The 26,849-nt window shown below is 43.6% G+C and overlaps 2 protein-coding genes across 5 annotated transcripts in view; both read left to right on the top strand.

Annotated features, from left to right (window-relative positions):
• The window catches only part of CDH5 (cadherin 5), a 45,613-nt gene extending 43,239 nt beyond the window's left edge, over window positions 1-2,374 (top strand). For both annotated transcript variants that reach the window (XM_058155161.1, XM_058155162.1), the window contains one exon: window positions 842-2,374. In XM_058155161.1, the coding sequence (XP_058011144.1) occupies window positions 842-1,353 (512 nt within the window). In that variant the 3' untranslated portion in view covers window positions 1,354-2,374. The remainder of the gene's footprint in view (window positions 1-841) is intronic.
• A 9,882-nt stretch (window positions 2,375-12,256) lies between these two features.
• The window catches only part of BEAN1 (brain expressed associated with NEDD4 1), a 48,688-nt gene continuing 34,095 nt past the window's right edge, over window positions 12,257-26,849 (top strand). The window contains exon 1 of one of the 3 annotated variants that reach the window (XM_058154880.1): window positions 12,257-12,664. The gene's annotated coding sequence lies outside the window, so the exon portion shown is untranslated. Of the gene's footprint in view, window positions 12,665-12,752; window positions 13,535-26,849 lie in introns of those variants that run through there. The other 2 variants (XM_058154878.1, XM_058154879.1) reach the window with 2 other exon arrangements.

The raw sequence follows: 26,849 nt of genomic DNA, 5'->3' as shown, positions 1-26,849 counted from the left end.
GGTGATGGGAACTATGAAACGATTAATAGTAGTGCAGATTCAGTAAATAGTCTGACAGTGTTGAGGGAATTATTTGTTTAGCAGAGTGATGGCCTTCGGGAAAAAACTGTTCTTGTGTCTAGTTGTTCTGGTGTGCAGTGCTCTATAGCGTCGTTTTGAGGGTAGGAGTTGAAACAGTTTATGTCCAGGATGCGAGGGATCTGCAAATATTTTCACGGCCCTCTTCTTGATTCGTGCAGTATACAGATCCTCAATGGAAGGCAGGTTGGTAGCAATTATTTTTTCTGCAGTTCTAATTATCCTCTGAAGTCTGTGTTTTTCTTGTTGGGTTGCAGAACCGAACCAGACAGTTATAGAGGTGCAAATGACAGACTCAATAATTCCTCTGTAGAATTGGATCAGCAGCTCCTTGGGCAGTTTGAGCTTACTGAGTTGGCTTACTGAGTTAGTCTATTCTATTCTATTCTATTCTATTCTATTCTATTCTATTCTATTCTATTCTATTCTATTCTATTCTACTCTACTCTACTCTACTCTACTCTACTCTACTCCACTCCACTCCACTCTATTCTTATTCCTACCTTATTCCTCTTATTCCTCTTATTCCTACCTTGCCTCCTAAATCATATCAAATGAAAATGATAAGCAGTTGTATGCAAACCCAACTATTTCATTCAAAAGGTAGGCAACACCCTTGAGCTCAGCTAGGTGGAAGGTATTTAATTCTCATCATAGTGAAAAGGTCTGGTAAAGAATCAAGGAATCAAATTCACAGAATCAACATCATATGAATACATTATGTTGGCTACTCATCGCTTTCCCCCATTTTTTTTTTTTACAGCATTAACTATGCTGCTGATAGTCTGGAGGAGGCGGCACAAGAAAGATCTCAGTGTTCTCAAGAAGAATGTAGAAGAGATCCATGAGCAGCTGGTGGCTTACGATGAAGAAGGCGGCGGTGAAATGGACACCACCAGTTATGACGTCTCGGTCCTCAACTCAGCCCGCCAGAGAGGGCTGCTATGCCCCAGAATGCCTTTGGAGGATCCACCTTGCAAATATTCCCGGGAACAAAAGATCCCCGAGAACGGACTTTCAGGCATTGGAGAAATGGGCATCATGATTGAGATGAAAAAAGATGAAGCTGATAATGATGGAGATATCTTGCCCTATGACACCCTCCACATATTTGGCTATGAAGGGGGCGAGTCTATTGCGGAATCTCTAAGCTCCCTGGGCTCAGGGTCCTCAGACTTGGATATTGATTATGATTTCCTCAATGATTGGGGTCCCAGATTCAAGATGCTGGCAGACCTTTACGGTCTGGAACCTAGTGGAGATCTCATCTACTGAGGATAGTCAGTGGCAGACCATCCCAACCCTGTCCATAAACAGTAAAACTGAAAGACTGTTCAACTCTTTGTGCATTCCTCAAACAAAAGAAAATCAGATGGGTTTGTTTTTTTTTACACATTTTCAGAGCAGACTGTGTTAACCTAAGGGAAACAAGCTTTAAACAAAATCAGGTCTGAAGATATATATATATATATTTCCTAAATGGGAATGCCATTGTACTGAGGGATAGAAATGTTTCTCCTTATATAGAAATCCACTGTTTAAATGCTTTTAAAGCACTGTAGTTTTTTTGCCTGTTAAAAGAAAGCTTAGATCCAATTCAAAGCCTCTATTGTCATTGTACATCATGTAGACAACGAAATTGGTTTAGCCTCTACTGGTGCAGTCCATACAAAAACACAAGACAACATGAATAATATAAAGAATAATCTTTATACAGAGGGACGCGGTGGCTCAGCAGCTAAGACACTGAGCTTGTCGATTGAAAGGTCGGCACTTCAGCAGTTCGAATCCCTAGCGCCATGTAACGGGGTGAGCTCCCGTGACTTGTCCCAGCTTCTGCCAACCTAGCAGTTCGAAAGGACGTAAAAAATGCAAGTAGAAAAATAGGGACCACCTTTGGTGGGAAGGTCACAGCGTTCCATGCGCCTCTGGTGCTCAGTCATGCCGGCCACATGACCACGGAGAAGTCTTTGGACAGCGCTGGCTCTTCGGCTTTGAAACGGAGATGAGCACCGCCCCCTAGAGTCGGGAACAACTAACACATATGTGTGAAGGGAACCTTTACCTTAATCCTTATACAAGTAGTTAGAAAAAAACTAGTCATACATTTCCATTTGTAATTCATATTCTGTGCAACATGTATATTACTCTGGTGTATGATCTTATGTCATGGTATATACATATTACACACTACACTGGCGCCAGTGAAATTCGATGTGAATCATCAGTTGAAAGACGACGTCTCATTTGTCCTCATTGTTGCAGCTATTCTAATTAAATGTATTTTTAGTTACAAGTTTTTATTGAATGAATTATCTCAATGTCCCTGTGACACTTTTACATATTTGTTATTGGTGGTAATGAACAACTGATGAATAGAATAGAATAGAATAGAATAGAATAGAATAGAATAGAATAGAATAGAATAGAATAGAATAGAATAGAATAGAATAGAATAGAATAGAATAGAATTTTTTATTGGCCAAGTGTGATTGGACACACAAGGAATTTGTCTTGGTGCATATGCTCTCAGTGTACATAAAAGAAAAGATACCTTCATCAAGGTACAACATTTACAACACAAATGATGGTCAATATATCAATATAAATCATAAGGAAGGGCTGGCATCTGAAGTCATATCAAAGATTCAGGTCCCATATCAAAACCTCTACTAAAGCTAACAGAGGCTCAGAAAACCATGGTCTGTATTGGACCACAAGCATTTGAAATCAGAGCAGGCATGGCTAGGAAAACAAGGAAAGCAAAAATCCCTCACTAACGTTGATGCCAACCAAACCTATCCATTGTTTTAGATGTGGGGTCTTCTGTGCTCTCTGAGCTTGGTGGTTTTCTTGCAGACGTCTTGCATTACCAAACTAGATAATATCGTCAGTGCTAGAAGGCAGCAGGTTCTGAGTAATGAAACATCTGCAAGAAATCCATCAAGTTGAGAGAACACCAAAAACTCCAGCGTTAACCCTGAGCTACAAATAGTCTCTTCCATTGTTTTATATCTCACATATCCACTTTAACACCATTACGTGTTTTTTTTATCCAGACACCAAATTTTTACTCATTAAAAAAAAAAAGGCTACATTTTCAAACACATCTACAGCATTTCAGCTGCTGCCGGAAACTACCCAAAGTGCACAGCCTCATTAACTGTGAAACTATCTTATTTTCGTCTTCCAAATTATTTTTTCCTTACAGGTACAGTGAAATGGGGTATTTTCTCATGACGTTGTTGGCGCTTGCAAACGTAAATAGCAGGAACATTTCTGATCTGATGGTTCCAAGGGGAGAATGGACCTTTCCCTAATAATGTGGTGTTTTTTTTTAAACTTTCCAATCTGCTGAATAAGCCCCATGGCTTCGCTTGTAAATGTTTCTTGATCGGGATGCCTTATGCACAGTCACTCACGCTCTTGTCACTTCTCGTCTGGATTATTGCAATGCTCTCTACATGGGGCTACCCCTGAAGTCCACTCGGAGGCTTCAGTTAGTCCAGAATGCAGCTGCGCGGTGATTGAGGGAGCCACACGTTGCTCCCGGGTAACACCACTCCTGCGCAGTCTGCACTGGCTACCTGTGGTCTTTCGGGTGCGCTTCAAGGTATTGGTTACCACCTTTAAAGTGCTCCATGGCTTATGGCCCGGGTACTTACGGGACCGCCTGCTGTTACCTTATGCCTCCCACCGACCCGTACGCTCACACAGAGGGTCTTCTCAGGGTGCCGTCCGCCAAGCAATGTCGGCTGGCGGCCCCCAGGGGAAGGGCCTTCTCTGTAGGAGCACCTACCCTCTGGAACGAACTTCCCCCTGCTTTGCGTCAACTACCTGACCTTCAGACCTTTCGCCGTGAATTGAAAACGTACTTGTTTATTCAAGCGGGACTGGCTTAACTTTTTAAATTTTTAAATTTTTTGAATTTTAATAATTTTAACTGGGGTATTTTATTTTTGGGGTCAAATTTGACGGTTTTAATTTTCAGCCAATTATATAATATGTTATTTTAACTGTTGTTTTAATTTGTATATTGCACTGTTTTAATCTGGCTGTACACCGCCCTGAGTCCTTTAGATATAAAAATCTAAATAATAAATAAATAAATAAATAAATACTAATTCATCATGCGACACCACAGGAGTTATTCCAGGGGTGAAATGCTACCAGTTCGGGTGAATTGGTAGTGATAAAAACTACCATTTCGGGCGAACCGGTAGTTAAAAAACTACCAGTTCGGGCGAACTGGTATTTCCGACGATCAGCTCTGCTGCGCGGTTTATATTCGCTAGAAAGCAGGAAATCCTGCTTTCTAGAGAAGCTAAATCACATGTCACAGCTGTTTCCCCCCCCCCCCCGCTGTTCTACTTACCTTCCCAAGCCTCCTTTTTCTCACGAAGTGCACATTTAGTGCACACTACACATGCGTGTGCAGCATGCTCTTGGTGTGCATTGTGCATGTGCACGCAGCATGCTTTTGGCATACAACATGCATTGCATTTACACCAGGCATTTGGCACACACCGCACGAGCACAGGCTGCGAACCGGTGGCAATCCATGGAGGATTTCACCACTGAGTTATTCCTTCTACTTCAGATATCTGAGAATTGCAATTCTATGGGGATTGGGAACTCCTAAGCTAACTACTAGGAGTAAAAATCCCCAAGGCCTGTACTGAGGTCCACGTCAAAGCAGGAAGAAATTTCTGATTCTGTTCAGAATATCTATCAGAAAGTGCCAGGTTTGTAAGTAATCAATGGGTGGGGGGGACAGAAAAATGTCCTAGACGAAGGCACATCCACATTGCAGCAACTAAACAGTCCCAAATCAAGGTTGACTTGAGAGAACATTTGTTTTCTTATGCAATAATTGTTGACATCTGGCATCTTAGATAAGGCAGATCAGATAAGAAGTGGCAGATTAATCTTCACTTGGAACACCCTCTAAAATAATCATTAGGTGACTTGACCTAGTTTCAGGGAATGCTGAAAGTCATCTTCCTTCTAAAAATGCAAGACAAAATTTAAACACAGAGAGAGAGGGAGGGAGAGAAGAAGAGAAAGGGAATTGGAGAGAGGGGGGAGGGAGGAGGAGAGGGGGAGGGAGAGGAATAGGGAGGGGGAGGGAGAGGGAGAGGGAGAGGGGAAGGGGGAGAGGGAGGGAATAAGGGGGAGAGGAAGAGGGAAGGGAGAGAGAGAGAGGGAGAAGTGAGGAGATAGAAGGAGGGAGGAGAGGGAAAGAGTGGAAGAGGAAGGGAGGGGGAGAGAGAGAGAGTAGAAAAGCTGACATTAGATGCAAGCAAGAACAGGCAATTTGCTAATCTCCTTTTTTCTGCAACACAATGAAAGTCCCAGACTTTTGATAGCTGTCTGAATTGAAAGTGATTTTTTTCTCTCTCTCTTGAAGCACAAATCTCTCCCAATTCTCTTTAGAAAGGTTAAGATGAAAGCGATTTAATTCTAGCAAGTTTCAAATTAGGACCAATATCCGGGTGTACATTAGGAGTGAGACTTTCTTTTTCCCACAGCTTTCTTGCGCACTGGCGAGGAAGTTTGATTTGTTAAAAAAAATAAGAGTCTGCAGTTCTAGTTTATTTGCACCACAGTTCTTTCAAAGAATATTGATCTGAGAGCCAACTCTTGCAAAAATTGCAATAGAAAGGGAGGCAAGCCAGGAATTTATTTTCTTGTCTGATTTATTTATTCCATTTGTATGACCACCAATCTCAACAAGTGACGCTGGGCCAGTGAACAGAATGAAAACAATTGCAACAATATAAAACAAAATTAAAATACAGAGCAGCCAAAAATACATCACGCATCATAATTGCTAAACTGCTAAATTAATCCTGAAACAGGTCCCTGCATACATTCAGGACCCACAACCTGGGACCAGAGTCAGGTGGTCTTTAGGGCCTTACAAAAGGCTAGCAGAGTCTGGACCATCTGTTCTCCACCAACCAATATTCCTTAGTTCAGGATAGGGGGTAAAATGCTACCGGTTCAGACTGGTTCGCCTGAACCGGTAGTAATAAAAAATACCGGTTCAGGCGAACCAGTAGTAAAAAAAAAAAGCTACTGGTTCAGATGAACTGGTATTTCCGATGAAGGGCCTCTGGTGGCTCAGCAGATTAAGTCTGTCTGTTATTAACACAGCTGCTTGCAATTATTGCAAGTTCAAGTCTCACCAGGCCCAAGGTTGACTAAGCCTTCCATCCTTTATAAGGTAGGTAAAATGAGGACCCAGATTGTTGGGGGCAATAAAGTTGACTTTGTATATAATATACAAATGGATGAAGACTGTTGCTTTACACAGTGTAAGCCTCCCTGAGTCTTCGGAGAAGGGCGGGATATAAATTCAAATTTAAAAAAAATCAGCAGTGCTTGACTCCCTCTTCTTTGTAGCAGCCTTTGAGATATTGGAAGACTGTTATCATGTTTCCCCTAGTCCTTCTTTTCATTAAACTCAACACACCCAGTTCCTGCAACCGTTCTTCATATCCGGTTCCCCCTTCGTATCCCCTAATCATCTTTGTTTCTTCATCTTCAAGATGGGATTGATCATATTCATGGTCATTGACCATAATAACGCCTAGAATTGAATACTTAAATGTTTCCATTTATAAATATTTTTATATCTCTACCTACCTACCTATAAACATGACCGCCTTGTTTTGTAACACCTTGTCCTTTTTTGTTCAGATATCCACTTTTCTAGAGCCCCATGCTAAAAAGCAGCTTATTTTTTTTTTTTAAAAAAAAAACACTTTTGAGCATCACTTGTTCTACTTAATCCTCCCCTGCTCCGTTACTTGAACATAAATCATAAAGTTCAACATCATCAATTCCCTGAGTAATCCATCAAAAATGGCCTTTTAATGTGAGCCTTCAGAGCCGTCACCATTTTTGCAGCATAATGAAACTGAACGCCAGATGGTGCTCAGCTCCAGAAATGATGTGAGGAAAGGAACTGCCTTCAACGCCTGCCTGCTTCTTCCTTTTCCATAGTTTGAATAGAAAGCGTTCTATTGTTCCACCAATCCAGATGTGTTGGCTTCCACGTTTCAGTCTTTCACAGCCTCTGTAGATTTTTTAGACAGCTGCAGCTGCAGCCAGGCATCCTCTGAGGGCTTTCATTTAGGAAGAGCTGCTGAATCGGTGTTATATGATTTCATGCACAGCTCTTTCTGAATCTTGATGTACAGGTGGAGTACAATCAGGTCAGTAGTGGGTTCCTCTTACCTTCGCTACCGGTTTGGAACGGGGAGTGCGCTTGCTTGCTTTGCTCGCGGTGCTTCTGCATATGTGCAGGGCAGCCACTATGATGTCCGGGAGTGTTGTGACCCAGGCCCAAGTAGGTATTATTAAATGCAATCAGTTTGAAAACTGACAGACTTTATTAGAACAGCTGAGAATTAAACTCATTCTCAGCGTAGTCCAAACTAATTCAAAACAAATTCTTCGTAACACAATCCTTCAGTCTTATCACCAACCTTGGTCTAATTAGGCAAAATACCAAAGGCTTTTCTTGGCAAAAGTTCAGAAGCAGAAGACGCCAACAAGAAATAAATGCAGCAAGATAAGAAACAAGTCTATCAATGTTGTTTTCCGACAAAGAGCCCAAGAGCCGTTGCTGGTCTTTTAAGCCTTATGGGAACGGACAATCATCTCTTGGCCCTACTCCCAAGTCATCCTCTTTGCTTGGGCCGCTCTTGCCTTCTGGCAGCTCTTCTCACACGTGCATTAGGGACAGGCTCCTCCTATTCCTCTGCCTCTGGAGGCTTCGGAGTCCGCGCATCGCTCCCAGATGGCCCTGGCCTCATCTCTGCCTCCGAAGCAGAGCCCTCATCCGGGCCTTCCCCAGCCTGGAGGACTGGCCCATGTTCTTCCTAAGCCTCATCGCTGTCCGACTCCGCTACCAGCTCCGCAGGCTGCTGGCAGAGGGCCAACCTGGAAAATGTAAGGGGCCGGTGTGGATTGCTTCGGCACAGTCTACCTAATGCAAAGAGGAAACATTGGGCCAGCGTGGCTTTGGCCCAGTCTACCCAATGCAAAGAGGAAACATGCCAGCAGTTTGGGGAGTGGCGTCAAGCTGGCCACGCCCACCAGCTTGGCCATTCCCACCCATTCGGCCACACCCAGTGAATAGCAGGGGTGCTATTCAGCAGGTTCTGACAAGTTCTGGAGAATTGGTAGCGGAAATTTTGAGTAGTTTGGAGAACCTGCAAATACCACCTCTGGCTGACCCCGGAGTGAGGTGGGAATGGAGATTTTGCAGTATCCTTCCCCTAGGAGTGGGGAGGGAATGGGGATTTTGCAGTATCCTTCCCCTGCCACGTCCACCAAGCCACGGCCACCAAGCCACACCACGTCCACCAAGCCATGCCCACAGAACCGGTAGTAAAAAAATTGAATTCCACCACTGGTGTCAAGCTAGTCACACACACCCAGTTGGGTACACACACCCAGTCACACACACACACACACACACTGAGGTCAACCACAGCCCTGACGCGGCCCTCAATGGAATTGAGTTGGACACCCCTGAATTAAGTGATTGACCACAGAACGCTTAAGAGGAATTTTTTCTGCATTCCGGCATCTGGGTGGGGAAAAGTTGGAGGAAAGCAGGAGTTTTGCCCCCTGGGAGATATTAGTGAAAATTACAAACTGAAGTAGAATAATTCTTCCCCATGTGATAGTTTTTCTACTTTCAGGAGTTTTTGTTTTTTTTAAAACAAAACGAAATCGTTTGAAAACAGCACTACACCTATAGAACATGTAGATCAGCTTCTCAACCTGTGGGTCGCGACCCCGTTGGGGTTCGAATGACGATTTGCCAGGGGTCGCCTAAGACCATTGGAAATATAGGAAGTACACTTGCAAGTTGAAGAATTGCGCTCCAATGGTTGACTCCACAAGCCAGCTGCAGGCTCTTCAAATCACTAGCCGAATTCGGCTTCAGGCGCGATGAATTAAAAAAGAGAAATCTTTGCTCTGATGTCTCCCTCTCAAGCCAACGGCAATCACTCCTAATCGCTAGCCTAATCTGGCTTCAGGCGCGATAAACTTAATAGGGGAGAAGTCTCCGCTTTAATGCCTCCGTCCTCAAGGCAATCGCAAGCAGTTCAGATCGCTAGCCAATACGGCTTCAGGCGCGATAAATTCAAAACGAAAATAATTTTATAGTTGGGGTCGCCACATCGTGGGGAATTGTATTAAAGGGGTCGCAGCACTATAAAGGTTGAGAACCACTGATGTAGATGGAGACTTAAACTTGGAAGCTTTATGGAACCTAATCATTTGTTATAAACCCCCATTTTACAACACTTCTTGTTTCTGAAACGATTGCATGTTTTGGTCTATAAACAAATGCAACTTGCTGGAGGAAAGGATCAAAACCAAAAGAGTTACAAGTTAGAAGGAAAAAAGGGAATGCAGCTGGAAGTCATCACCACGAAGCCGGTGGGACTTGCTGAGAATGGCTAAATTGATTTCTTTGAATTGCAAACAAACAATATCTACATTTCTTGCTGAAGAAAAAAAAATGAACTTGGGGATTTATGGTGAAAGTGAAAGGCCAGGCCCTAGTAGGAGACATTCCTGCTTTAAAAATGTGCTTAGAATTTCAGGTTAATAAGAGTTTAGGGTGATCTCCAGCAAGATAAACCCAAGTTTATTTCGATTCACAGCTCATGCTTTACATCAGGGGTCTCCACCCTTGACAACTTTTAAGACTTGTGGACTTCAACTCCCAGAATTCGAATTCCTCAGCCAGCAAAGCTGAAGGATGTTGAAGTCCACAAGTCTTAAAGTTGTCAAGGTTGGAGACCCCTGGTTTACATATAAGAAGACGAGGTCCATCTTGTCCGTTGATCACACATGGGTTTGGAACTGTCGAAGTATTGGATGAAAACAAGCAATCTTGGGAGATGCGTCTACCAACAGCAAGATAACTGCATGCTAGATGGCTCTATCCCATTAAGTATTACGCAGCTGCAATAAATCAGTTGCTCTTTGTGGAAAAGATGGGCAGCTTATGGCTCTTCAGCTAATCCCCAAAGTGCTTCGGATGAGATCAATTCAAACATCTGCCAAGGATGATCTGGTGCCTTCCCAGCAGAAACTTTGCAAGAAGTGGGAAGGAGATGAGAGAGAGAAACAAGACAAGAAAGCAAGAAAGGAGATAGAATCATAAGGATTTGGGAGGTTTCAAGCGGTTGTCTATTTTTGAAAACCTCCAGTGATGGGAGCACCCACACTCCAGAAGCCAAGCTATTCCATTGATTGTTCTCCTTATCAGAAACTGTTCCTTACTTCTAGGTTGGAACTCTCTTTAACAAGCTTCCACTCATTACTTTTTGTCCGGCCCTCAGGGGCTCTGGAGAAGAAATCAATTCTCTTTTCTCTGTGACATCTCCTCAAGTACTGAAAGACTTTATGTGTCCCCCTCCCTCCCCCACAATCCTCCTCCAATCTTTGGAGACAATCCGTGTCTACGATCCTTCTCTACAATAGACAAAGTTCTGCCTCGTGAATCTATTATCCCCTGTAGAATCAGGTTCTTTCCCCGCTCCTATTTTAAGGTATCACAAGACTCAATAGTTCTACTTGTAGCAACTGACACAGTTTCCTATTAACACCTGATTTTCGTGTTCCGCTATCAGAACTTTTAACTCTTTAAAACTCTTTTTTTCCCCCTAACCAGGTTCATCTGTCACTAAGCTGGTATGTATACGATTCCCTAAAGCTGTAGTTTAAAATAATAGAATAGAATAGAATAGAATAGAATAGAATAGAATAGAATAGAATAGAATAGAATAGAATAGAATAGAATAGTATTTGGCCAAGTGTGATTGGACACACAAGGAATTTGTCTTGGGGCATATGCTCTCACTGTACATAAAAGAAAAGATACCTTCATCAAGGTACAACATTTACAACACTCAATGATAGTCATAGGGTACAAATTTAACACTTAATGATACAAGACTTAATGATAGTCATAGGCTACAAATAAGCAATCAGGAAACAAACAATATTTACTGATTAACAATGGTTGAGACACAATCTCACCGATCCTGGTTTGAGGGACTCTGCAGGCAAAAATAAATAAATATATATATATATATATATATATATATTGAAATGAAGCTTGACGAATTGAAATGAATAATGAATGAATGGATCTCATGAATAATCCATGGGGGATTGGTTTAATAGGTCTCCTCCTGAAACTGGAAAACCGAACAAAGGGGCTTATTCAATAAGGGAGGGCCGTAACTGGGCTCATACAATGCATTTAAGACAGTGAATGAAAAATCGGCCTGATAGACTAGCACCAAATGCTATGTTTGGTTAGGAGCATTGGTGGCTGGCCCCCACCCTGGTTCGGACCAGTTCTGTAGTAAAACTGGTGGGAGGCTCTGCCCACTAACCCGAACGTCATCAAAAGTTATCTGCGCATGCATGGAAGGGCGCGGGGCAGGGGTCATGATGCGAACCGGTAGTAAAGGTAAGTAGAACCCACCCCTGGTTAGGAGTAACCAGGGTTAACTACAGGTGTATTATTATGACCAGGACTACGCTTCTGAGCAAGGTCTACACAGTGACACGGACATCATCTCGGGTGTCCAATCCACAGGGCAGCTGGGCATTTCCCATCAGATCCAGGTGGATCTTCCTCTCCCTTCAGGAGAGTAATAGTCAGTACCAGTGGTGAAATCCAATTTTTTTTAACTACTGGTTCTGTGGGCATGGCTTGGTGGCTGTGGCAAGGGAAGGATTCTACAAAATCTCCATTCCCACCCCACTCCAGTGGAAGGGTATTGCAAAATCTCCATTCCCACCCCACTCCAGTGGAAGGGTATTGCAAAATCTCCATTCCCACCCCACTCTGGGACCAGCCAGAGGTGGTATTTGCTGGTTCTCCAAACTATCCAAAATTTCCACTACCGGTTCTCCAAACTGCTCAAAATTGTCCGCTACCGGTTCTTCAGAACCTTTTCAGAACCTGCTGGATTTCACCCCTGATTCAGTACCTGAATTGAACGGGACCTAAAATAATGCAAAGAAAAGCAACCCTTCCCATCCTCCAGTCCATTTCCACCACCCACCCACCCACCCAAAAAAAGATTCCCACGCGGCCCTAAACCCGAGCCCACCCGTGCTCGGGATCCAATTCACGCATGAAGAACCAAGACAGCCGGGGCAGCAGCCTAGCTTGAGATGCCATGCCAACCCAAGCCAAAAGGGGAAGGGGAAGCGATGCGGGGCTTCCTTTTGTTCCTCCAGCCTCGGCAAAGCGGGCTGGGGAGGAGGGGGGCAGCGCGGGACTGGGTTTGCCTGGGACGCAACCGGCAACCCCCCCCCCCCCAGCACTCCTCCCATTGCCCGCCCGGTTGGCTCTCCGCGTTTCCCGCCGCTGCATCCCGGCTGGCCGTCCCAGGAGCATCTTTTGCGGCCGCCCGCTCGCTCTGCTTGGAGAAGTTATTGCTTGGAGGAAGGAGCCTGATGCGCCATCGTCGCCCTGTTCTCCGCTGCTCCCGCATGGAGAGGCAGGCCTCTTGCTGGATGCGCTCCGGTAAAAGGAGGAGGAGGAGGAGGAGGTGGGCGAGGGCGGGCTCACCGGGTAGCTGCTTCCCCTCCCCTCCCTGCCTTTCTCTCCCCTCCCCTTCCTGCCTTTCTCTCTCCCCCCCTCCTCCGGCTGCCACTCCCTGATTGGGGCGCTGGAAGGCGACTCCCCGGCAGGAGAGAGGACAGGCGGGGAGGAGGGGGTTAGGATGTAGCCCCTCCTGGGGAAGGACAAGGGCTTCCCACCCTCCCCGATCGCTCCTGCTGTTGGAGTGAGTCAAGGGCTTGGCTTCCCAAAGGGGCGCCCTCAGGACTTTCTTCCCCAAGTCGTGCTTTTTAAAGAGAAGCGAAAGCATCTTTTGTCCCACCGGGCCTGGGAGGGGAGGGGGGGAACAAGGGTGTGGAGGCTCGGAGAGCTTTTAAGCTCTGCACACACACACACCGCCCGCCGTAGCCACAAAAGCGGAGAAGTCCTTAGGGCGGGGTGAGCCATTGTCTCGCTGGAAAGTGGAGAGGAGGGGCGCGACTGCACGAGGGGATCCGGAGGGTGGGCGTGCAGGAGCGCGCGTTCTCCCCCCCTCCCTTGCTCTCCCCCGTCCTCCCCCCCCTCCCACTTCCCTCCCCGCGTGTGCTGTGTAGCCTGCAGCGGTTCCGGTTAATTGGCTTGCGGTCCTCTCCCTGGAAACATCTGGAGGGGAGGGAAGAGGAGGAGAGCGGGGGTTGGGGAAAAAGATAACCCACTCCGGGCAAAGTCTGCTGGACTCAAGATGCCTCCGGCGGTCCTGCGGGGAAAGCCGTCTCGTCGCCCCGAGGAAGTCCGCAGCAGGGGGGGAAACTTCGGGATCGCGGAGGAGAGCCCATCGCACGTATGTATGCAGAGGTGAATGGAGGCGGATGGGGGATGGTGGTGGCGGGGAGGGGTGGGGGGGGGGTGTCTTTCCACTCTCGCCTTTCTTCTCCATCCCTAGCATGGAAGACAATGCAGCCGGGAACCAACCCGGATTTCACTCTCTTTGCTTTCACTTTATTGGATGGGAAAGTAAGGGCTGAAGTTGAGGAGGCAGGAATCTGGAGTGGGATCATGCAACCATTATCTGAACAATGGAGCCAAGTACCCTCCAGTCTCATTTTCTCCCATGCCTCTCCCTCCAGACAATGGGAGGGGGGGCAGCTCAATTCCAGAATAGAATAGAATAGAATAGAATAGAATAGAATAGAATAGAATAGAATAGAATAGAATAGAATAGAATAGAACAACAGAACATATTTTTTTATTGGACGAGTGTGATTGGACACACAAGGAATTTGTCTTGGTGCATAAGCTCTGAGTGTACATAAAAGATACTTTCATTTCTGCTCTTTAGAGCAGTCTCTTCAAGACTGCTCTTTAGAAGGCCAGAACCTGAAGATGAAACTGAAATACTTTGGCCACCTAATGAGAAGGAAGGACTCCCTGGAGAAGAGCCTAATGCTGGGAAAGATTGAGGGCAAAAGAAAAATGGGACGACAGAGAACGAGGTGGCTGGATGGAGTCACCGAAGCAGTTGGCGTGAGCTTAAATGGACTCCAGAGGATGGTAGAGGATAGGAAGGCCTGGAGGAACGCTGTCCATGGGGTTGCGATGGGTTGGACACGACTTCACAACTAACAACAACACATTCATCAAGAATCATAAGGTACAACACAATGATAGTCATAGGGTACAAATAAGCAATCAGGAAACAATCAATATCAATATAAATCGTAAGGATACAAGCAACAAAGTTACAGTCATACAGTCATAAGTGGAAGGAGATGGATGATGGGAACAATGAGAAGATTTAGTAACTAGTTTGACAGTGTTGAGGGAATTATTTGTTTAGCAGAGTGATGGCATTTGGGAAAAAAACTGTTCTTGTGTCTAGTTGTTCTGGTGTGCAGTGCTCTATAGCGTCGTTTTGAAGGTAGGAGTTGAACCAGTTTATGTCCAGGATGTGAGGGGTCTGTAAATATTTTCACAGCCTTCTTTTTGACTCATGCAGTATGCGGGTCCTCAATGGAAGGCAGGTTGGTAGCCATTGCTTTTTCTCCAGTTCTAATTATCCTCTTTTTTTTATTTATTTACATTTATATCCCACCCTTCTCCGAAGACTCAGGGCGGCTTACATTGTGAAGTCTGTGTCTGTCTTGTTGGGTTGCAGAACCAAACCAGACTGTTAATATAGGTGCAGATGCTTGTACATCAAGAAAATCTGGGTGTGTATGGCTTCTGGTCTCCCCCCCCCCTTGCAAAAAAAAATCAGCGTCTTTTAAGAACATGGAAGGTTTGAAGTTTCTCTTGCTGTCCCATTTCTCAGCATGGAGTTTCTGTAAGAAGGACGCTCTAGCCGTCTGCTTAGTTTGAAGTCTGACTGTCAGCAGAAGAAAGACTGGGGAAATATTTACATGTGAATCCCTCCCTGGTGTTTGGATTCCAGTAAAACAGAAACCAGAAGGCAAAAACTAACTAACTTGGCCTAAAATGAGTAGGGTTTTATCTTGGGGCGAAGGGTGAGAAAGGTTATTGTTTGGGAGTGCTGACTTCCTGACCAAATTCTGGCCAAATCAAAGGCAAGTCAATCAAGATTCAGAATGCCAAACCTTGGGATCAAATTAGTGCGGTGTAATCACTTTTAAGGGACGTGGTGGCTCAGGGGCTAGGACGTTGAGCTTGTCAATCGAAAGGTTGGCAGCTCAGCGGTTCGAGTCCCTAGTGCTGCCGTGTAACGGGCTGAGCTCCCGTTACTTGTCCCAGCTTCTGCCGACCTAGCAGTTTCGAAAGCACGTAAAAATGCAAGTAGAAAAAATAGGGACCACCTTTGGTGGGAAGGTAACAGCGTTCCATGCACCTTTGGCGTTGAGTCATGCTGGCCACATGACCACGGAGACGTCTTCGGACAGCACTGGCTCTTCGGCTTTGAAACGGAGATGAGTACCGCCCCCTAGAGTCGGCAACAACTAGCACGTATGTGCAAGGGGAACCTTTACCTTTACCTTTAATCACTTTTAAAGCTGGCTGGAAGTGGGTGTTTAGTCTGCAAGGGGTAGACCTTTGTGTAGAAATGGCTAAACTAAACAAAAAGATTTCAAGAAAAGAAATGAGGATGGGCAAACCCAGCCTCAGTTTCTCATATTCCTAATCTCAATTCAGTTTGTTTGGACCCATTTCCTGGTCAGTTTGGAAATTTGGAGAGAGGACAGTTGAACGGGTTTTGCTGTCCGCGTCTTCCAATGATTGTGCACTGCACTCTTCCTGAATGCTTTGTTTCAAAATATCCATTGGTGTGGCACTTTTCATTAATATTATTCTACTTTTTTTTTAAAAAAGGGGGGGTGAATATGAGCGCATGTCTTAATTCCCTTTTTGCCTATGGATTTGGTGTGTGCAAATTGGATAAATTCATGCAAATGTTTTATTATTATTATTATTATTTTTGAAGTACAAAAGATTTTACCTTGAGGCAAACCAGCAATCCATCTCAGTTCAGTGTTCCTAATCTGATTGCCGGACATTGTCCAGAGTTTCAAATCAGAGCCTTTTTTATTAGTCATATTTGGGCCTGCCTGAACCTTTCTGTCCGCAAAGCAATTGTTCTTCCCCAAGATCGGGTGCTTCCATCTCAAGGTTTCTGTAGAGATCAGAAAGCTGTGTATGTTTCTTACTGATCGAGCAATCTTTCTGGGGGAAAAAAACCCTTTTGTTGAAATAGCTGGATGTGATTGCCACTTGGCTGGAGATGTTTATAATGAATTTCCAAAATTCGGCTAGTAAATTCAGCAGGTGTACTTTCACAGTGTTATGTAAAAGGTAACGGTTCTCCTCGCACATATGTGCTAGTCGTTCCTGACTCTAGGGGGCGGTGCTCATCTCCGTTTCAAAGCCGAAGAGCCAGCCCTGTCCAAAGACGTCTCTGTGGTCATGTGGCTGGCATGACTAAACGCCAAAGGCGCACGGAACGCTGTTCCCTTCCCACCAAAGGTGGTCCCTATTTTTCTCCTTGCATTTTTTACGTGCTTTCGAACTGCTAGATTGGCAGAAGCTGGGACAAGTAACGGGAGCTCACCCCGTTACACGGCAGCACCAGGGATTCGAACTGCTGAACTGCCGACCTTTCGATCGACAAGCTGTTGTGACCCAGGCCCAAGTAGGTAGTAATAAACTCAGTCTGTGGAAAAACAAACTTTATTCGAACAGCTGGGAATTACTTCATTCTCAGCGTCGTTCAACTCAAAGTAAAACAAATGCCTCCCAACACAAATTCCTCAGTTATCTCACAAACCTTGGTCCAATTGTCGGCTGGCGGCCCCCAGGGGAAGGTCCTTCTCTGTGGGGGCTCCCACACTCTGGAACGAACTTCCCCCGGGTTTACGCCAAATACCTGACCTTCGGACCTTTCGCCGCAAACTGAAGACACATCTTTTCATTCGCGCGGGGCTGGCTTAAATTTTATTGAGTTTATAATTTTTATTATTAATTTTAAATGGGGTTTTAGTTTTCTATACATTTTAAATTTTTAGGCTAATTATAATAAGTTTTTTAATCTGGCATTTTATACTGTATATTGTCTTGTCTGTTTTTATTTTGCCTGTACACCGCCCTGAGTCCTTCGGGAGAAGGGCGGTATAAAAATCAAATAAATAAATAAATAAATAAATAAATTAGAATAGAATAGAATAGAATAGAATTTTTTATTGGCCAAGTGTGATTGGACACACAAGGAATTTGTCTTGGTGCATATGCTCTCAGGGTACATAAAAGAAATTAGAAATTAGGCAAACTGTCAAAGGCCCTTCCTGACAAACATCCAGAAGCCACAAAATCAAAGACGTAGACAAAGCAGAAAATGAATCAGAAAACGAAGCAGAAGTCGCAGCTACAACGTTGTTTTCCGGCAAAGGTCAAACGCCGATGCTGGTCTGTTTTAAACCTTATGGGAGGGGCCAATCATCTCTTGGCCCTACTCCCGAGTTGTCCTCTCTGCTTGAGCTGCTCTTGCCTTCTGGCAGCTCTTCTCATGCATGCATTAGGAACAGGCTCCTCCTGTTTCTCTGCCTCACTACTATCAGTCTCTGGAGGCTCTGGAGTCCGCACCTCACTCCCTGATGGCCCTGGCCTCACCTCATCCTCATCGCTGTCCGACTCTGTTGCCAGCTCCGTAGGCTGCTGACGGACCACAACACCTGTACTAGCCAGTCCCTTACATCTAATGCCCTACTTTTTCAGTTGTGTTCTGCTACAGGAACTAACTAACAAGGTTCTCTAGGGACGTTCCTATGAGAACTTTCAAAGTCTTAGACATAAAAAGTAGAATGCAGAAATTGGTCCTTTTTTCCAAATGTACAAATAAGACTTCAGTCACCCAATATACAAAGCTGCTGGTTTGAGTGTCTCTTACACTGACATTTCAATTATGCAAGTTGGAAATGAACTGTTAACACATGGATAGTTTTTATCTGTGCGAATAAAGAAATTAAAATGTGATTCCCCATTCAATATACATCTCATGGAATGACTTAGGAAGACGTAAGTAGTCATTCTTGATTATTTGTTGGAAAAGAAATTGCATCTAGGTTTTGTGTCCAAAGAAAAATATCTTGTTTGGTAAAATTCTCACAAATGAGACAAATGCTTACTTACAAAGTCAGTAAGGGACGTTTCGCCTATCTTTCGTTGTCCATTGTTAAGTGCTGGGAATTTACTTATCCGTTTATTAGATTTAAAAGCCACCCAACTCCAAAATAATTCTGGGCAGCTGAAACTGAAAAATAAAAATAAAAAATACTAAACCAGAAGAATATAGATGTTGAGAGACACACATTCAAGACACTTTAAAGCAGGGGTCTCCAACCTTAGTAACTTTAAAGTTTGTGGACTTCAACTCCCAGAGTTCCTCAGCCAGGAAAGCTGGCTGAGGAACTCTGAGAATTTAAGTCCACAAGCCTTAAAGTTACTAAGGTTGGAGACCCCTGCTTTAAAGTATGCCTCAAAGAGTCTAGAAAAAGAGCCATATTTTTTTAAAGACTTCTAGAACATACTAGGGTGGAAGCTACATAGGTTTCTGGAGGAATGCTATTCCAGAATGCCAATATCACAACAGAGAAAGTCCTGTTAGGAAGTTCCGAGGTCCTGTTACATGGCATTGTTTGATAGACATTGACTCTCTTAATGATGGCAGGAAACCATGGGAGAGAAATGGACCTCAAATAATCAGGCTCCAGACCATGAATCTAGTATTTTGGACTAGAAGCCTTCTGGACACAGGTCAAAGTATTGGTTATTTATTATGAAACTCTTCATGGCTTTGGGTCTAAAGGATTGTCTGTATTCCTTTAGAGCAAACTTCCATAGTTCAGAATAATAAAGTTTGAAGGGACTTCGGAGGTCTTCTACTCCAACCCCATGCTCAAGCAGGAAACTATAGACTTTCAGACAAATAGTTGTCCAATTTCTTCCTAAATAACCTCTCGTTTTGGAGAACCTACAACTTCTGGAGGAGAGTCGTTCCACTCATTAATTGTTCTGACTGTCAGGAAATTTCTCCTTAGTTCTAAGTTGGTTCTTTCCTTGATTAGTTTCCAACTGTTGCTTCTTGTCCTGCCTTCAGGTGCTTTGGAGAATAGCTTGAAACCCCACCCCCTTCTTTGTGGCAGCCCCTTAGATATTGGAAGACTGCTTTCATGTCACCCCTAGTCCTTCTTTTCATTAAACTAGACATACCCAATTCATGCAACCGTTCTTCATATGTTTTAGCCTCCAGTTCCCTAATCATCTTTGTTGCTCTTCTCTGCACTAGGCTCTCAACACCTTTTTCATATCGTGGCGACTAAAACTCAGTTGATCAGACTTGGCCTAGTCTCTTCTATTCAGCAGCCTCATCTGACAGTACCCAGGAAGCATGGCCTTCTCTGTTACAGCACCTGCTTTCTGGATCACCTTAAGATTCGCCTGGTCCCCACCTTAACCATGTTTAAAGCAGCCCTGAAAATTTGGCTTTTCCCAACAGGCCTTGGGGTTATAAGAGGTCCTATAGAATAGAAATAGAAATAGAATAGAATAGAATAGAATAGAATAGAATAGAATAGAATAGAATAGAATAGAATAGAATAGAATAGAATAGAATAGAATAGAATTTTATTGGCCAAGTGTGATTGGACACACAAGGAATTTGTCTTGGTGCATATGCTCTCAGTGTACATAAAAGAAAAGATACGTTCATCAAGGTACAACATTTACAACACAATTGATGGTCAATATATCAATATAAATCATAAGGATTGCCAGCAACAAAGTTACAGTCATACAGTCATAAGTGGAAAGAGATTGGTGATGGGAACTATGAGAAGATTAATAGTAGTGCAGATTCAGTAAATAGTCTGACAGTGTTGAGGGAATTATTTGTTTAGCAGAGTGATGGCCTTCGGGAAAAAACTGTTCTTGTGTCTAGTTGTTTTGGTGTGCAGTGCTCTATAGCGTCGTTTTGAGGGTAGGAGTTGAAACAGTTTATGTCCAGGATATATATATATATATTGTACCATTTTAGAATAGATTTTTCCCCCCCTCCTCCAGACAGTTGGGATGTTTCATCTGTATTTTCATAATGCCTTGACTGTATGCCAGCCGGAGTGACTGAGGAGTTGGACAGCAACATCAATTTAACAAATATATAAATAAATGCCTGTCTCTTCAGCAGCTTCTCAGCCAACTCCTGCTTCTAAGCTAAATCTCCAGGGAACTTCCTCCCAGAGGCTCTTCCACCTCCCTTCATCATTCTGCAGGAAGAAACAGCATCTTAACCCTTGCTTGGCTCTGTGTTAGACGTTGCTTTTAAAACCTTCCAGCAGGAATCGGCACCTGAGGGAATAAGTAAACACGTATCCCATTATGTAATGTTTAGGCAGATCTTAAAGAAGCCAATTTTCAGTGGCGGATATTTCTCTCAGGGGAAATGGGACTTTTTGAGAAAGCAGACCAAGTTTTCCGTTCTTGACAGGAAATATCTTTACCACTTATTTTTTTATTTATTTTTTGCAGTTGTAGCCTAAAGGAAGTAGGAATATTTGTGGTTCCATATGCAATTGTGTGGTATAGTTGTTCTGCTCACCAAAAGAGGTACATTTTAGACAGTGGTGGGTTTCAAAAGAGGAATTCTGGGAATTGTAGTCCACAAGTCTTCAAGTTGCCAAGGTTGAAGACCCCTGCCATAGTGAACCATCAGTTCGCTTAATAACCACCTCATTCACTTAATGACCACTGCAAAAAAAAAAGATGGTAAATTCGAGCTCATCATCATGTGGGTAACCCGCTTTACAACCGTCATGACGTGCAATCCTAATGGGCAAGCTCCCTTACAAGTTGTAAGACGAGGATTATCTGTATTTCGCTAGCTCCGTTAATTTTTCTTATTAAATGATAGATGGGAGATTTCCCAGCATGATTGGCTGCTTTAGAAGCAAGGCACTGACAATTTTTTTTTTTTTGAATTTATATCCCGCCCTTCTCCGAAGACTCAGGGCGGCTTACATTGTGTTAAGCAATAGTCTTCATCCATTTGTATATTATATACAAAGTCAACTTTTATTGCCCCCAACAATCTGGGTCCTCATTTTACCTACCTTATAAAGGATGGAAGGCTTAGTCAACCTTGGGCCTGGTGGGACTTGAACCTGCAGTAATTGCAAGCAGCTGCTGTTAATAACAGACTGATTAGTCTGTTGAGCCACCAGAGGCCCTATAAGCCAGGGGGTCTCCAACCTTGGCAAGTTTAAGACTTGCGGACTTCAACTCCCAGAATTCCTCAGCCAGCATGGAATTCTGGGAATTGAAGTCCACAACTCTTAAAGCTGCCATGATTGGAGACCCCTGCCATAAGCAAACAGAGGGGAGACGACAGGTTTCAGCTTCACAACATTAACCAAGCCGCCTTATCCAACACTGGAAACAATTGGGGTGTTTTTAGACAGATTTGGACATTCACTCAACAAATGTGTTTGTTGTTGGTCTGTTCCATCCTTCAGTTCATTTTTTCAAACTCTTTTCTCTAAAATCACTTTCTTAACCCAACAGTTAAGCTAGCTAAAATGAACCACAAATATATCAGATTCATCCCTTCTTACCATTAATTTCTTTCGTCTTTTCCCTGGTTTTCCATCTTTTTCTCTTTCTGTTCCCCATCTTCTTCCGTAGCTTCTCCTGCAACTGAAATAAATTCAGATGCCCTTAGTAGTTTATTGGATGGCACCAATGACATCACCAAGGATGGTGGTGCCCCATTCTCCGTGCAAAAATGAAGTTCTGGGCTTGTGCTCAAAATCTTTTTCCCTGGACATTTTGTTTTAATTTAGTTCTCTCTGAAGTTGTAATTCACGTTTGGCCTATCCCCAAAACATGATCAGCCGAAAGTGACCTGGTTTTGCCTGCTCTGCAGCTAAACTCACCTGCTAAAAATATAGTGGATCGTTATTTGCAAAACGAAAACACAAATGTTGGTTATTGCAATCTTACAAGGTTTTTGTTTTCTCCTGAAAATATGTCTGTGAGTCGACCAGATGCCATTTACAATTTAGGCACCAGACACTATGTCATCTCTCACTTTCCCTCCCTCTCCAACAAAATTAAAAATGGCCTGGAGTTTTGAAAAATTGACTTGCGACAATCTTGTGGCATCTCACTGGGGAAGGTTGAGCTCTTGCAAGGTGTTTGATTCTCACTTTAATTCAGTGAGATGTTCTCCAGAGATTTGGGGCTGGTCTTTCTTTCTTTCTTTCTTTCTTTCTTTCTTTCTTTCTTTCTTTCTTTCTTTCTTCCTTCCTTCCTTCCTTCCTTCCTTCCTTCCTTCCGTTGGCTATTTAAAGCCTTCAGTAATGGACAACCTGCATACCAATAAGACTATAAAAGCAAGAGACTTTGTAGTTAAGCCAGCTGGGTGATTTTGGGCCTTCCTTCCTTCCTTCCTTCCTTCCTTCCTTCCTTCCTTCCTTCCTTCCTTCCTTCCTTCCTTCCTTCCTTCTTTCCTCTTCTTTCTCTTCTGCCTTTTTACACTAAGAATTATGTTTGGACCAATGTCCCCTGTCAACTTTGCAAACAGAAACGCAAGATTGGATCCTCCAAATCTTTCTTGTGTACTATTGCACTGGATTACACTTCTCCAGTTTCATGTAGTTTTATGGGTCACATCTAGGGAAGCCATTTGTGATGAGATCTTTTCTGAAGGAATTATTTTCTATTATGCCTTTGTTGCATTAAGAAAAACTCTGCACTATATTTATGGACAGAAAATTTAAGGTAATGCAAATCCCATTCTTCCTTTGTAATTGCACATGTCTTCTTTGTAAGAAAGACTGTGATTGATACCTGTATGTAGAAAGGGTGATTGGAGAAAAGTGCTAACGAATCAAAGAACTGGGGTAGATAAGTTGTGGAAGGGGAAGCGAAAGGATATAATAATATAACAACAGAGTTGGAAGGGACCTTGTAGGCCTTCTAGTCCAACCTGCCTGGGCATGTTTGTATTGTATATATATATGTTTGTATTGTATGGACTGGACTAGGTTTTTTTTTATTTTAAATTTGGTTTTAATGGGGGTTTTTATTATTCTATTGTGGTTTTAATATTCGGCCGTATTTAATAAGTTTTTTAATTGGGGTTTTAACTTGTATTTATGTATATTTTATGTGGCTGTTAACCGCCCTGAGTCCCTCGGGAGATAGGGCGGTATACAAATATGATTAATAAATAAATAAATAAATAAATAAATAAATAAATAAATAAATAAATAAATAAATAAATAAATAGCAATAGCACTTACTTATATACCACTTCAAAGTGCTCTTACAGCCCACTCTAAGTAGTTTACAGAATCAGCATATTGCCTCCAAACAATCAGGCTCCTCATTTTACTGACCTCAGAAAGATGGAAGGCTGAGTCAACCTTGAGCTGGTGAGAACTGAACTGCTGGCAGTCGGCAGAATTAGCCTGCAATACTGCATTCTAACCACCATGCCATCATGGTTCCCATGGTGGCAGTTATTTGATCTGTGATAAGATTTCTGAAATGTAATTCAGATATAAAAAGATGTTGAGATTCTAAAAAGAGTACAGAAAAAAGATCAGCTAAGACGATTAGGAAGAACAGTTATAGGAATTGGGTATGTCTCATTTAATAAATTGCCCAGTTACAATGCATGGCGGTGAAAGTTGGACCATAAGAAAGGCTGAGTGCCAAAGAATTGAGGCCTTTGAACTATGATGCTGGAGAAGACTCCTGCGAGTCCCTTGGACTGCAAGGCGATCAAATCAGTCAGTCCTAGAGGAGATCAACCCTGACTGCTCTTTAGAAGGCCAGATCCTGAAGATGAAACTCAAATACTTTGGCCACTTAATGAGAAGGAAGGACTCACTGGAGAAGAGCCTAATGCTGGGAAAGATTGAGGGCAAAAGAAGAAGGGGACGACAGAGAACGAGGTGGCTGGTTGGAGTCACTGAAGCAGTCAGCGTGAGTTTAAATGGACTCCAGAGGATGGTAGAGGACCGGAAGGCCTGGAGGAATGTTGTCCATGGGGTCACGATGGGTTGGACATGGCTTCGCAACTAACAACAACAACATTTAATAAAAAGGACATGGGTACCAGTGTTCCAGTATCTAAGGGGCTGCCACAGAGAAGGGGCAGGGGGGGTCAACTTATTCTTGAAACCATCTGAAGGTAGAGCAAGAAGCGACGAATGGAAATTAGTCAAGGAGAAAACCAACCTAGAACTAAGGAGTAATTTCCTGACTGCAAGATGTAGTATGATGCTGTTTCAGGATTAGCTAGGTGTTATTTGTCTCCTAGTCAACCTGTATTCCATGCAAGCCTCCAGATTGAGTAGGTGGGAAGTGAGTTGAGACCGAAGCGCACTGCTGTTCCTAAAACAGCATCAGCCCCCCCGCCTGAAGCATTAGCTTACATACCTCTCCAACAATGCTTTTGCAGCCCACTTCCAAACGGTTTCTCTCTCTCTCTCTCTCTCTCTCTCTTTCTCTCTCTCTGCTTTGATTAAAAACTCTTACAAGATGGGAGGTCAGGATTTAAGGCAGTTTTTACTATCAGTTTTGTGGGCATGACTTGGGTGTGTCAGAGGAAGGATACTGCAAAATCCCCATTCCCTCCCCACTCTGGGGCCAGCCAGAGGTGGTATTTTCCAGTTCTCCAAACTACTCAAAATATCCGCTACCGGTTCTCCAAACTACTCAAAATATCCGCTACTGGTTCTCCAAACTACTTACAATTTCCGCTACTGGTTCTCTAAACTGCTCAAAATTTCTGCTACTGGGTCTCCAGAACCTGTCAGAACTGCTGGATTTCACCCCTGGTTTGAGGGACGTAGAAAGGAGAGAGGCATGGAAAACCCCTGGCATCTGAATCATCTCAGAAATGCTTAAATGTTCTTTTGCCCCTGTGTTATAAGGCCAGTTAGGTGCTGTAGCTAAGACATCAAGACAGAAGTGCTTTTCAAGCTTAGCAACTTGGTGATATGTGGACTGATCCAAGGTCACCCAGCTGGCTTCATGCCTAAGGCAGGACTAGATTTCACAGTCTCCCAGTTTCCAGCCCAATGTTGTTGTTTTTCAATCTTAGGAGACTTTCAGATAGGTGAACTTCAACTCCCAGAATTCCCCAGCCAGCATCCTGGGGTTGAACTTCACACGTGAACTGTCCACCCTTGCTGGCAGGGTAATTCTGGGAGTTGATGTCCACCTATCTGTCAACGTTTGAGAGATATCAGGCTAGAAATTGGGAGACCATGAGTTCTATTCCTGCCTTAGGGTTTCAGCAAGTTCTGACCAGTTCTGGAGAACCGGTAGTGGAAATTCTGAGTAGTTTGGAGAACTGGTAGTAAAAATTCTGACTCGCCCCGCCCCCATCTATTCTCTGCCTCCCAAGTCCCAGCTGATCAGGAGGGAATGGGGATTTTTTTTTTTATTTACATTATATCCCGCCCTTCTCCGAAGACTCAGGGCGGCTTACAGTGTGTAAGGCAATAGTCTCATTCTATTTGTATATTTACAAAGTCAACTTATTGCCCGCCCAACAATCTGGGTCCTCATTTTACCTACCTTATAAAGGATGGAAGGCTGAGTCAACCTTGGGCCTGGTGGGATTCGAGCCTGCAGTAATTGCAGGCTGCTGTGTTTTAATAACAGGCTATCTTACAGCCTGAGCCACCACAGCCCTTTTGCAGTAACCTTCCCCTGGAGTAGGGAGGGAATGGAGATTTTACAGTATCCTTCCCCTGCCAAGTCCACCAAGCCACACCCACAGAACTGGTAGTAAAAAAATTTGAAACCCACCACTGGTACAAAGCCACTAGGATTACCTTGGATCAGTCTGTCTGTCTGTCTGTCTCCCTCCCTCCCTCTCTCTCTCTCTCTCTCTCTCTCCCTCCCTCCCTCTCTCTCTCTCTCTCTCTCTCCCTCCCTCCCTCTCTCTCTTTCTCTCTCTCTCTCTCTCCCTCCCTCTCTCTCTCTCTCTCTCTCTTTCTCAGCCCTAGGAAGCAGTCAATGGAAACGCGTTTCCAAAATCTTAACCAAGAAAACTGCAGGGATTTTTCCAGGCAATTGCCAGGAGTCGGCAGTGACTCAAATATATATATATATATATATATATATATATATATATATATATATATATATATATATATATATATATATATATATATATATATATATATATATATGGAAAAATGTAGCTACTTAGCAGGGAGAAGGGTTTTTTACTAGTAAGGGAAATGTCCCCATTACTGAAATTAAACTTTTAGTTGGGCAACTAATGATTGAGATCCTCCAAGAACATTATCCCCTGTGTGCTAAAAGCAGAAAAATTATTTCATTGCAGGTCTTATGCAAAAGTGTGCTGCCAGGCCTGTACATACTTATGGCTTTCTGAGAGGCATGTGGGTGATTTTGGGGAAATGTAAGGCAGGACATCGCAAGCATTTTCTGCTGGAGCAGCAGCATACGAAAATGATAAATCATGAACAATTATGCTGAGAGCTATCCGGATGGTTAATCTAAGCAAACCCCCCCCCTTTTTTTTTTTTTTTTTGTGAATCAGCATATAGTTTGGACCAGGGGTGAAATGTAAAATTTGTTACTACCAGTTCTATGGGCATGGTTTGGTGCGGGGTGGGAATGTGAC

This window comes from Ahaetulla prasina, chromosome 12 (assembly GCF_028640845.1).
Source record: "Ahaetulla prasina isolate Xishuangbanna chromosome 12, ASM2864084v1, whole genome shotgun sequence".
NCBI classification, from domain to species: domain Eukaryota; kingdom Metazoa; phylum Chordata; class Lepidosauria; order Squamata; family Colubridae; genus Ahaetulla; species Ahaetulla prasina.
Note: the sequence above shows the minus strand (reverse complement) of the source record. Positions and strands in the feature narration are given on the sequence as shown.